The 13852-nt window shown below is 30.7% G+C and overlaps 1 protein-coding gene across 1 annotated transcript; it reads right to left on the reverse strand.

Moving 5' to 3' along the window:
* Positions 1–983: 983 nt before the first annotated feature.
* LOC105344175 (toll-like receptor Tollo) lies at positions 984–10110 on the reverse strand. Its single transcript, XM_011451846.4, has 2 exons — positions 9819–10110; positions 984–5385 (listed from the first exon to the last, which is right to left on the reverse strand). The coding sequence occupies exon 2, from the start codon at positions 5215–5217 to the stop codon at positions 1060–1062; it is 4158 nt and encodes a 1385-aa protein (XP_011450148.3). The 5' UTR covers positions 5218–5385; positions 9819–10110; the 3' UTR covers positions 984–1059.
* Between the last annotated feature and the right edge of the window lie 3742 nt (positions 10111–13852).

The raw sequence follows: 13852 nt of genomic DNA on the forward strand, positions 1-13852 counted from the left end.
AAAATATATTGAAAATAGGAATGCTAATAAAAATCAACCACGAATATTGCCCTGATCATTACATTGAAATATCAGACAGCTAAAGAACATTGTATGTCAATTTTATAGAACAGATTTCCTTTCTATTTAAGTTCAAAAGCATTCCATGCATTCGCTTATGTAAATGAATGAATTAAAAGTTTTTGAACATAATGTATTCACAACTAAATATTATATAAAATAACAATTTGTTTTTCAATCATCTTTTTAATTTTTTCAATCATATATCTTTAATATTCTCTCGACCTTTGTATAAATTCATTAAATCGATATTTGCTTCGAATTCCGTTCAAAATTTAATGTCTTGGTGCATATACTATATAGAACTTATGGCTATGAGCGAAGCAATATTAAGGCAATGGTAAGCTAACGGACATATAACAGTCAGTATGGATTAAAAAATTTCACGTTTTATACCAAAGTCCAAACAAAACAAGAGAATTATTTTTTTATTTTTTTTTATCATGCAACATAATTTTACAAATTTTAGTCTTACAACGAAAATGAGCTATTTTCATAAAAGTAGTTTTGCCATTAAAACCATGACGCCAGAGCATCAGAATGCAATTAAACGTCGTATTAATACACGAGGAGACTACACTTCAGCATTGACCGAGTATAAGTTCGGTTAATTTGGATGGCATTTACATAATCAACCTAAGGAGTATTTGAATAACTTATAAATGAAAATTATCATTTGATTAAGTATGATTTATCGCACAGATTTCATAATTCTGACAAAATACACATTTTCTCTACAAATGCATGTATATAATCTTCTCAAATCTTGTTCACCCTCTTAAAAGTTCACAGAGAAGCTAAATTACTGGATCTGTTGTCGTATCATCCTCCCCGAAATAAAAGAATTCTTGGTTCATTATCACAGAGAAAACTTTGAATGGACCTAGAATGCATGCAGAGATCTTTAAAAAATTATACAAAAATAAAATAATAATTTATTATAACAATTATTTGTCAGACATGAACGTACAGATATTGTATTTACGGTTATGAGCTTATTTACATTTCTTTATCATCATTTTCTGAGTCAGTATAGTTGTCACTGTCGCTGACTTCTTCACAGTTAGAAGGGTTATGAGGAGCTGTTATTTGGTAATGTTCACAACTGACAGCACAACTAAGAGGTCCATAATACGGAATGTCAGTATGTCCATGATTTTCTAACCTCACCTCAAATACATTGACATTCTGAATGTCCGACAAGCTTTCGTCCTCCTCTTTAACATTCAAGCACATACTGTCTTTGATGTTCATTTGTAGGGACTTGCCGCATAACAATGTTTCATCACTTACGTTCAAGTGAATGCTGCTTTGATTTACTTCAGTCCTAATTTTGTTTTCGTCTTCACTTTCGTCGGTATCTGAGGACGAATCTATTTCACTATTCTCTTCGTATGACAAGCTTGAATTGTCCTCACGAGTGTTTTGTATACTTTCATTTTCACTCATATTTAAACTGCAACTTCTAGTATCATCGCTTGGTACATCAAAGTTATTTTCGACGACAATGTTGATTTGTGCATTGTCAGCCTCTTCCTTTAGTTCCTCATCCTCGTTAATTTCGTCTCTGTTGTTCTCTATAACGTCATCATCATTATTAACGTCAGTGTCACTATCTTCTGATGATTCAAACAACATGCTATCTGTTACGCTTTGGATATCGTTTTCAAAATTAAATATTTCTACTATTTGAGCCTCATCCTCGACACATCGTACACAAGGTTTAGCATCTGATAAAGAATTCAAAAGTTTTTGCACAAACCATTCCTCACCGATTTGCAGAATTACGTGAGTACTTACAAGATTTTTAATTTCCTCGTCAAGCTCGTCGATATCTACATTTTCACTCAAAATAACAATCAAATGATTACTTTTGGACCTTAAAGATTTTTCAAAAGCAGTTCGAAAAGTGAAAACTGACCACTCGTCTAGCAGGTGGTTCTCTGACACAAAGAATAGTGTGTGAAGGCAGCTGTCAATTGCTTTGAGAATATTTTCTTCCTTTGATGCCCCTGGTATAAAATCCCGGTCGGGAAGCCATAAAGTGTAACCTATTTCATCAAGAACAGGTTTAATATCGTTAAGCATGCAGTTGATTTCTGTTTCGGAGTATGAAATAAAAACATGGCGATCGTAAACTTCTTGTCTTAATGTAATGTCACCGTACATGTTCATAACACAGTTTTGTATGTTAGGTAACTTCTTATCTTTCACATCGATATCACTGAATCCTTTATGAACAGGCATACAATAAAGAAGTTTTTGACCAAACAATCTATCGTTCCATTTTATAATATTACTATTCTTAGCAAATCGTGCCATTTCTTTGTTGGTTGTTTTTCTAAATCGTACGTTATAAAGCACGGTTACAACATAATTATGTCGTAAGGTTTTAATTTTCTCTTGTGCTTCGTTCCATATAAGTTTTAACATCTGTCCTTCCAATAAAAATTCTGGAGACACCACCAATATAAGTCGTTTACTATTTTTTACGATGCTAGAAATATTTTCTTGAAAAGAAAACCCTGGAATGAAATCCCTCATGATTTCGCATACGACGTATTGACTTTTTTGCTTTTCAAGATATGTGACTATGTTGTCCATCACCCACTGTGTTAAACCTGGAACGTGAATAACAAGAACATCCACGGGTTCTCTGCCTTCATCATCATCCAAATCAAATGGATGGATGCCCAAATAGAGAAATGTAAGAACTTTTGCCTCAAATCTAAATACATACAACAAACAGATTCCTATCAAACTAAGCAGAACTGCAAGTGTACTTGCTGTGGTTGGGATGATGCCATCTTTAATAGAGTCATAATCTTCAATGCAGACAAAGTCAACGTCTGGAATATTGATGAATTTTGTACCCTGTTCGCTCTCATTGTCAACATTACAAGTAACATCTGCGATATCCAAGATATATTTTGATTTCTTTATAATCCAGTGTTTCATCCAAAGTGACTTGCAATCACATTTAAATGGATTGTGTTTGATATCGATGAAATCTATGTTCGTCTTCTGTAATTCTCGTGGTAACGTCACTAGATTATTGGAATCCAAGAAAAGATGTTTAAGATTCATTATTCGATCCAATGCTTTAGTTTTTATTTCGTGAATTTGGTTGCTCGAAAGTGAAAGATGTCGTGTACGATTTAAGTATTCAACATTTTCCAAAACAGACACGTTATTATGTTGAAACCATATATCAAGAATTCCATTTGGAAGTCGATTCGGAAGGAAGAAGTAACCACGATTCCGACAGTCAACGATGATAACCTTACTAACGTGTCGCTCAAAACAAGTGCAGTTATATGGACAATGTGGAACAATTTTTTTGCAGTAAGTATCTGATTCCTTGATATTGACAACCAGTTCATTCTTCATTTCGTCCGGCGTAGAACATTTTAATTTCTGAAAAATATATTCAGTTCCGGAAAACTCACCACGTTCTTTTGCCTGAAGGATAATCCTATTAAACTCGTTGATTCTGCAATCACACGTGAATTTGATTCCGTCTAAAATGAATTCAAAGTACTTGACAATTAACAGAAAGATTTTTTGAACAACATTTTTTTTATTCTTCATTTGCACGATTGAACCAGACTCTTTGTAGCCTTCCAGCGGTGCCAGATAAAAATTTTCAAGTTTTGATCCAGACAGATCTATTATTCTGAGTTTCTCTGATGTTTTGAAAAATACTTTATCTATAGTACCTGGTGAAGATGTGATTACACTCATTTGTAGAGAATACCAATTTATTCTGTACAACATTTCGTTGATATTACGTAGGTGAATATTTGTGTTCCGAAAACTCGCTTTTTCCAAAGTTCGAATGTAAAGTATAGATAAAGGAATGTTTTCTAGTGGATTCATATCAATGAGTATATTTTTCAACTTTAAAGAGGCGGCAATAAACAAATTGTCTGGCAGGTGCTTTATTTCGTTAGATCTTAAATTTATTTCTTCTAAATTAGGTAATCCTCCAAACGCATTTTCTTCGACAGTTTTGATTTTATTATATGATAAATCCAAGTACTTTAAATTCTTGGTATCCGAAAATACCTCCTTAGAAATTTCTTTTAGGTTATTAGAACTCAAATCCAAATGTTGCAAATTCTGCAGCAGTTTGAATAAATTCCTTGAAATGGTATTCAGTGAATTATTTCTCAGGTTTAAACGTTCCAACTCCATAAGGCCAGTGAAAGTAGTTTCATTAATATGTCGAAGTCCATTACAAGACAAATCCAATATTAGCAAGTTTCCGTTAAATGCAAAATTTCTTAAATCGCGTATGTTATTATTTTTTAGCGTTAGTGAAGGTGTAAATTTCTTGTCAAATACAGTATTTTCCCGATTGGCACTTTTTAAATCTTTTGAAATGTTTTCTTTTGAATATTCATTTTCTTCATTCCATGGAAACCTTGGTGGCATTGTTATGTTTGAATACGAAATTTCCAACCTCTGCAAATTTGGGAACTTTTTTTCAAGAACGGATATTGTTCGTAGATCCATTGGAATACCTTGCATTAATAGCGTTTTAACTGAAGTATATGAATGGGGACAACTGACTAGAAACGTGAGATTATGTTGTACATAATTTGATGTTGATCCTTCCAGGGAAAATAAGTTTACAGATGACAACACGCCACACATATCTTTGTTCGAATGAATGCTATCACAGGGATTTTTTTGAACGGATATTGTTGTATCCTTTAATGCTAAAGAGCTAATTTTGCCGAAGTTCTTCTTCAACACAAAATAGGAATCCAAAGTGAAACGACATGTTGAAATTTTTATGGTCGAAAAAGTAACGTTGTTCGGAAGTATTTCATCAGAATAAAACTGCAGCCATACAGCCGATAAACATTCAAAGGAAATCAATCCATAGTCAGTATTTACGTTCAAAAGACCAAACAATGACGTTGTGTTAATGGAACAATTGTAATTATTTTCAATAACTACTTTTTTCTCAATGTTGTTGGTTGGTGATTGGTCGCTTGTAGAGAACCCCGAAGTCCTTTCTCCATCTACGTTTATTTTACACTCCGGAAAAGAACATATGTTGCTGCCATTGACCAATAATCCACCATTAGAGATAACGATCGTTGATGCCATGACGATGTAAAAAACATTAACATTTAAGATGTTCATTTTCACAACTGTACACAATATTAACTTGGCATGGAATTTATGCAAAACAAAATCCAGGATGTATATATCCAACAGAATTTTCTTCAGTATTTCATTTTAATATGCATAATTTATTTCGGCACTTTTGCAATAACTTTCTCACTCCTTCCAAAATTTCCCCGTCTCAATCTATATAAAATAAAACATTTAAACATAAATTAATTGTAAAACATTTCATTAAAACACGTCACCTTCTTCCCCATTTTTCTTTCGAAATGGAAAGGAAGAAGTTATTCCCTTCGCAATAAATCCACAGTATTTTAAGACGATGAAATTGTTATGCAGAATGGAAATTACAAATGGCAAATTTGCATAAGAGGACCTCGTAAAATCTTAATTAAGAACAGTGTTTGATCGCTTAGCTTTAGAAATGCACTCAAATGCTGAGTGTTGGATGTATTACTAACTAAAAGTACAATAGCCAGCCAGAACTATAATGCATCGCCTGATCACTTGCTTTTTATTAATATGCAAGTTATTTTAATGGCAAATTCTTAGTTTTATTTATGGTGCGTAATTTTCTATTTATTGCTTTGTAATGCAAGTTTCAGGTAAATTTCGATGGGTCGAAAATATTTTTTTAAAAATTGATCGAAGCATTTCGTATAAATCAACGATTAGTCAAAAATAAATGTAAAATTGCTTTTAAAATTTTTGTATTATAATTCTTTTAGGGGCGTAGTAACCATTTTTTATTTTCTATGTTTTAATCTCAGAACTGTTTTTTCCGAGTTGTATAAAATGTATAAAGACTGTAAAAGATACAGAACTCAGAAAATATTTTTCATGCAAACAAACATCCAAGCATCGTGCCATGGTGCTTTTGATTGTATTTTAAATACCAATTGGTTAAAGGTTCTTCTTGCTAATTCGATATGAATACAGATAAATAGTATTTAGTGTTTTTCATTTTCAAATATGTTTGATATCTTAAAATTCTTTTTAGCATTAGAAATGTAAATATAACTATATACAATACAAAAATATATCATGAAGTTATGCAAATTAAGGTACTTCACTACACCTAGACTTATACTTTTAAGACACTACGTCACAAGATGTCGATTTATATGTTTTGTTAAATTGTTTATATCGTTGGATTGGGTTGTATATCGTCGTAGCTCAGTGGTTAAAGTATCTGGCTTCTAAACTGCAGATCATGAGTTCGATTCCGCCTGGAGCTTTGTTGATGTTTACTGACTAAGATTTTTGAAAATGTAATTTTTTTTTATCCATAACTGCACATTCTTTTGCCTATTAGACTTGAATACTTCTTATCCATTATGATATCCATCATAATCAAGTCATTTTTTGCTGATTCGAGAAAATATTTCACGGTGTAGTGAGTCACCTAAGGCTAATAGCATTTTCTTGGTTTTAATGGTACTATATATGCTTTCATTAAATTAAACATTAAGTGCTGAAATTTGAAGATACAATATGTATAGGTCAAAAGTTGATTAGATAAATTATCTTACCTTATTATCCTTTAAATGATCAAACACGATTTTATGTTGAAAGCAAACATAATGTACGGATAAACTAACTTTATTTTTTATCTAAACCATATCGATCCTTACCCCTTAAAAATTATTTCTTGGATTAAGATAAATGTTTTACTTTTTGGGAGTTTGAGATATGTAATATTCACACATCAAAGTTGAAAAATTGTGCGAATTTCGTTCCGCAAAAAAAATTTTTTTTTCTAAACTTAATAATGATCAATATGTTTCTTTTCCTCCCTTATTTATTGTGTACCTTTTAAATTCAACGTTGGTGGTTTTTGTGGCTTTAATCCGATATATCACAAAAGAAAGACGTTTTTGATTGTGAAACAAATATTGTTTCTTCACAATCAGTACTTCATAGTTAAAACTTGTTCTTGTTTATAAACTCAAACTGCCAGAAACATTGGACATTGTTAATGTTTGTTATTTTGTTTTTATTTTTTAACCTTGTTAAGTGTTTTTTGTTTATTGTTTTTTTTTCACAAATTATAGACTAACAGATAAACATCATGTTTTATTTTTAAAAAAGCAATTATACTTAAATTTAGGCGTCATTTATTTTTTTATCCACTTTAACATACACAGGAGAAAATCTAATATTTACATTTCTTTTTTATGTTAAACTCATTTATAATGATCAATTGGGCCTCACTGGAATTTGCCAATCCCTATATCAAATAGTTGCAAGCGTTTCTTGCACTTTTAAAATTCGACAAGTACTTCTCATGTTTAGGAACATCTCGTTAGATTCGTTCTACCCATGGAAAAGGGACCTTGTGTGGTGTAATGCATTTTTCACTCCCCAAAATTTAATATCTTTGAAGATCTTTAAAAATAAGGTTGCAGATAGTTTAAATCATATTGAAAATAAGTGTATAAAAAGTCATTACCACAGTGACGTCATAATGTAGAAATGATGTCGTGCAAATTGTCTCATTTTAATAAAGTGATGTCTTGTAATAAAATATGGGTGTTTTCCGATGGTTTTCCGATGGTTTCTCGAATGGGAAACATCGAGCTCAGGGTTGCTCAAATACCATTTTTAGTAAGATGTGTATAATTATAGGAAGAAAAACGTACGTTAAAATCGTACTTGAGCAGACATACGCTCTAAACTTCTGAATGCTATATATAAAGAAAAAATGACAATTTTTTCATTTTATGTTGTTGCAAAATTGCGGGAATGGGGAGCTTAGATGACGTCATAGATAAACAAGGAATGAGTAATATTGAATTCCGATGGTTTTTCGAATGGGAAACATCGAGCTCAGGGTTGCTCAAGTACCATTTTTAGTATGATGTGTATAATTATAGGAAGAAAAACGTACGTTAAAATCGTACTTGAGCAGACCTACACTCTAAACTTCTGACTGCTATATATAAAGAAAAAAATGACAATTTTTTCATTTTATGTTGTTGCAAAATTGCGGGAATGGGGAGCTTAGATGACGTCATAGATAAACAAGAAATGAGTAATAATGACTAAAATTAACAAAATAGTGATAGGCATCATAGGTACAGTGATTTATGGAGATTTTATTTTTATACAACACTATCAATTTAAAAACTGGTTAAATTTGGGAAAGGATAATAGACCATACTTAATATAACGTTAGTCCTTTTTTTTAAAAAATCAAATCAAAATTTCCCTACAATGTATGTATGTACATTGGGTTTGTACGAAACATTTTCTGTACTTTACTTTTATTGTTGATCTCCGATAAACGTTATCACTACTCGTGGATTACTTGAAATTAAAACAAATAAACCAGTATTGTATAGATAAATCTGTTTCTAATCATGTTACCAGTGCAAGCCCTTTCATAGCAAAGTAATTTTTAGTTGCTTTTGTTTTGGATAAAATTTAGGTCTAGTTTTCTTTTGGAAATTCGTTGTTTTTTAGGATTAGAATGTATTTTACCAGATATATATTGTATCATTAAACAGGGAATTCCGTATTTGACAGTTACTTATAACACACATATTCAGAACCACATTGTTGTTATTTAAATAAAGTATGCATCATGCTTTAATCGTGTAGTTATATTTCCTTTCTCGCAATCATGAATATTTTTTTATCAGAACAAAACCCAGCATTAGTTTTAGCAGAATTTTTTTGGTTCGAAAAGTTAGAAAGCCAGGTGTGAAAAGGGGCAAGAAGGCGAGTTTTAGAAGAAAAAAAACCAGGAGAACCATTTTAAGAAACATGTACTAAATACTGCAATTGGACGAAAACCATAAGGTTGATAGATGAGGTATCATTTGTGGCAGAGAGGATGATTAGGTCCTTATACATAGATTGTTATAATTCATGTTTTACAATATTTTAAAATGAACGTACTCTCATGATCACTCTCACTATATTTTGTAATAGTATATAAGAATTGTTAAGGTTTTTTAAAGGAAATATTATACCATTATAAGGATGTCATTCAACGTCTTCTTATTTATTGATAATTAATACTTAAGACAAAAAAAACATCTGCTCCCCATTATTATGCTTTTCTAATCAACCCGTTCTTAAAGGCAAAAAATGAAAACATATTCCCATGAAAAGTTAAAATTACGATCATTTTGGCAAAAAGAAAACATTTATTTTGTTTAGTACGCCTTTAAATCTTACAAACATGTTATAAATCTATCAGCCAAGTATCAAAGTGTTAAATTCTGTAATCTTTCGATAAAACTTGAGAACGTAAAAAAAGAGATAAAGCATCATGACCTAATATTTTTATAAAATGCCACTACAACTTTTAAGTAAGGCAGATGATTAATTTGAATTTTTTTTCTCCCAAAGAGTCGGGGGGAAATAATAGCACACACCTTAATCGTACCAAGCCTTATGTAAACAAGTCGTAAAAATGATCGTGTGTACTAACAAACATTAATTGTGCACTTGCAAACAGTTTCAATCAACGACGTTTATAGATGACATATCAGAAACCTAGCATGGCGATTAATGACAAAGTGCAGCATTTTCTGTAAATTTAGATTATTTTTTCATGCATGAGCTGAAAGATATTGAGAGAGAAAATTTGATGTAAAACAACTTACCTATTAGTCTCAAAAGGAGGAAAAGGGTTTTGCAGACTTTCTGTTGTAGTTGAAACTGTGGTGGTTGTAAGTCTGTGGTATTTTGCCATAATTAATTTATGAAGTAGTAGTAGAAAAAAAGGTCATCTTGTCAATCCACTAAACGGAAGCGAGACGAGACTCCACGAGATTAGGCGAGATTTGTTGTTTATATATTAACTTATTTAGAGAAAATGGAACTATCTTGAACTTGTAATGATTCAAAGATACATCAAACCAAATCAAATGAGGAAGTCAAAGTCTCTCAGCGTAAAACAACAAGAAACGTCAGAAAGAAAATGGGATTGCTTAATGGCGTGAGCAAAATGCCCCTAGGGGAGGTTTATAATGCATGTTATATCTGAAGTCATTAATAAATCTTGTTTCTGCTTAGTGTGCCAAGAAAAATCATATCCCTGCACTTTCTTGTTTTTTCTTAATGTTTGACTACTGAGAAGTTTTATCTAAAATCACTTGTTTCTTTCTTTATATTCAGAATTAAATATCAATTATCCATGAGTAATTGTAATACAAAAACCCATAACAAATGATAAAATATTCTTAAATTGGTATTTGTGTCCGTACTTTAATTAAAAAATTACTATACATCCGGAATAATTTATGACTTGAAAAAAAATCATCCTAACTTATTCGTTAAATTGACGTTCACAATTATGAATTACTCGTTTATTTCCCGGATATGATTATTTTTATTATTTGTAGAAAAATAAAAGACATAGTTATTGATTCATTAGATGTGATTGTAAGTGTCAAAAGTTGATATAAAACATCCACCTTTGTCCGGTAACGAAAAGTAAAAACATTTTCAGCATTCCTGAGATGACAGTCATTAACCTAATTTGATACCATGTTCACTATCATTTTGATTATTCAATTAAAGACATATACACCTTATCCATGTATTTATATTTTATGGAAAATAATACCGATCAAAATAGTTTAGGCTTATTGACACAATTGTAAATATGTATAAACGAAATAAACAAAACTTTACATATACACATAAGTCCAGTAAAAAGTAATATCGACAGGGTGAACCCATAAAAGTTCAAAATTTCAGCAATTTAGATACATAGGTTAGTCATTTGATAGAACAGAGGTATTTTTAAACGATGCTCAAATAATTATATCAGTAATCAATTAACCAACAATTAATTTTGACGTATACATCTTCCGTGGAATGTCGTCAAGCCAATCAAACTTTTGTTTCCCCCTGTATTGATGAATTATTCCTCCAAATTTTTCCTCATTTCAATCGTCAATAAACATGACAGCAGTCATTTTTGTAACCCATTACTGAGGAAAACATGAACGGTATACGGTTTTTACATCAAAGAATAATCGTTAGTGCCTTAAGTAGTTCCCAATGTTCGAACAGGACACACCAAATGTCAAATGACACGTGTATCCTTGTTTGTACGAATGTAATTCTTGTTCGTAATAATGTAACAATAGATGAAACAATTTTGTCAGAATATAACACCTAAGTCTTTGTAGAGTGTAGTGTACCATAAAGTTCATTTTCTGTTATAAATTATTCATACAGGATCTTTTTATTTTTCTTTTATTAACAGGCAGGCATTATTTGAAAAATATAACTAGCTCTGACATTTCAAAATTGCAATCGCAACAGCTCATTTAAACACTAGCTGTTATTTAAAAAATTGAAAAATATCACTATAAATTATTTTATTAAAGTATATCAGTTAAATATTCAAAATGTTCTATCCCATACTACAATATAACAAGCTTTTGCATTGTTTTAGCTATGGTATGTTTCCTTTTTTGGTTTTTTTTTCTTGGTTTTTTTTTTTTGAAAACAGCCAGTACTTTAAATATCATTATCGCTGCAAATAGTTTACAAAGTTTATAAAATTGATTTAAGCATTTCATATATAACTGCTGTTACAAAACCCTAATTTACAATAATAGCTTGGGCATTTTAATGAGATTTATTCGAATAAAAAAAAAGAGAAGATCTTTTTTTCATTAAAATATGACAAACTTCAGAATTCTTTTTGTAATACTTTTAAAAATTAGATGATCTCATCGTTTAAGTACCTCTAAAACACATACACAGACAACTGAGAATATCTTTTAAATTATAAATGTGTCTCTTACGCTATTCTGATCTTGTTAAAATAAATCATTTACAACAGATATGAGTAGTGGTCTAAAACATAAAACATATATTCAAAGCTTTGCTTTGCATTTTTAGGCACGAAACACACAAGAGTAGAGACAAATGTTTAGAAAAAATTAGCTTTTGACGCATTGTCAAGCAATTTTAAGCTATTATATCTTTTTTGGAGAGTCAGCTGTATTATATTTATGCATGGTATCAAGAATTAAGAAATGATGTATATGCACTTGGTTTTTATTCCGAGATTTTTAATAAATATCTCTCCCCTTAAAAACGTTGATATTACAATGAAGAATACACCTAGGTGTGTACTTTTAAAATAAGAAACACAGGGCGCAGCACATTATATGTTTTCTCGTCATAAACTTAAAACTCTTTGTCAAATGTTGAAATGGTTTCTTTTTGGTTACCTTTTTTTATAATAGAATTTATTTGGCAGGCTCCACTAAAACCGGGCCTTTGAAACCGTAAGCAACTGTTTCGAAACAGTGGAAGAAATCTGCTACTGGTTAAAAAGGTACTAATAGTGCCATAGTATACTGATGATTTCTGACAATTACTGATATTTTACTGCTGTTTCTGATAGTTACTGATATATCTACTGACGATTTTGCTGAGGGTTCTGATAATTACTGATAGAATGAATTTGACAATTCAAAGCCCAGTATATTATTTTTTAATTATTGAATTGGTATAATTCAAATTTAACGTGATAGCGTGATTTCTTTTTATAAATAGTATACAATATCAGTAATAATAAATAAGTACAACACTTATTACTAACAGCATTAAATTTATTAGTAAATATCAAGCAATTCTCAGCAGTTTCTGTACAATATCAGTAATTTAAAAAGCTATCAGTAAATGGTCACTTTCAGTAGTTATCGGCCAGTAATGTAATAACTTTACCCCAAAAAACTAATTAATTACGTGCTAAATGTGCATGGTAGTAATTTGCGGATATTGTAATGGTCAACAACTTTGCTTCTTCAATGCTTTACAAAAATATTGATCGTTTTTAAGTTATTTGTAATTGAGTTTACGAGTCTTTTGGCTCCTTATATTAGGGGCAAGCCCCTTTTTTCTTGCTATTATACGAAAAATCTTAAAAATAAAAACATATGTTTGTTCTTACAGCTAGTAGTGAATTGAGAAATTGTAGAAAATGAACATTTTTTTCGGCATGACTAACTTTGTGCCTCTTGGCTTCACACAAATCCAAAGCGTAAGTTTTTGCCCTGTTGACTTTCGATTTTTGTATTTAGACGTTTTTATTTACTCTAACACTGTACGTAATGCAACATATAAATATAGACTCGAAATTACGCCGATGGCTTTTTTTACAGATTGACAGAGAAATTAGGACATGGTTAATGTGTGTGTTTTTCCTAATTTTCATTTTTTTAAATAAAGATGAAGATATGTTTTAATGATGACATCAGAAACTGAGAATGCCATTTAACAAGAAAACAAATGACTGTGTCATAAGACCTCTTATTTATGACTTCATACTTTGGTGGGTTATCATTTGAAATTGATAAACGTGTTCCACTCTAAAGACATTACTGGAGTAAAAACTTCACCTACTACTTTAGGTCGTTTTTTACTACAAATTAATATTTGATCATTATTACGTAAACATTATTTAGCATATGTTTTTTTATTTATGAAAAACAACATAAAGAATGGTTCATATGATCAGACACAATTTAATCAAATGTTCCCAAACTATGCCTTAGGAAGATTGTAATACTGGATTTTAATGTTTATTTTTAAGACGGATATGCAATATAGATATAGCCATCTACTATATAATCACTTATCATATATGTTATTGAAAAATCGGTAAAAC

The sequence above is a fragment of the Magallana gigas genome, chromosome 8 (assembly GCF_963853765.1).
Source record: "Magallana gigas chromosome 8, xbMagGiga1.1, whole genome shotgun sequence".
Classification (NCBI taxonomy): Eukaryota; Metazoa; Mollusca; class Bivalvia; order Ostreida; family Ostreidae; genus Magallana; species Magallana gigas.

Coding starts and splice junctions, on each gene's coding strand:
- LOC105344175 (XM_011451846.4), bottom strand. CDS start 5,217: ATGAACATCTTAAATGTTAATGTTTTTTACATCGTCATGGCATCAACG.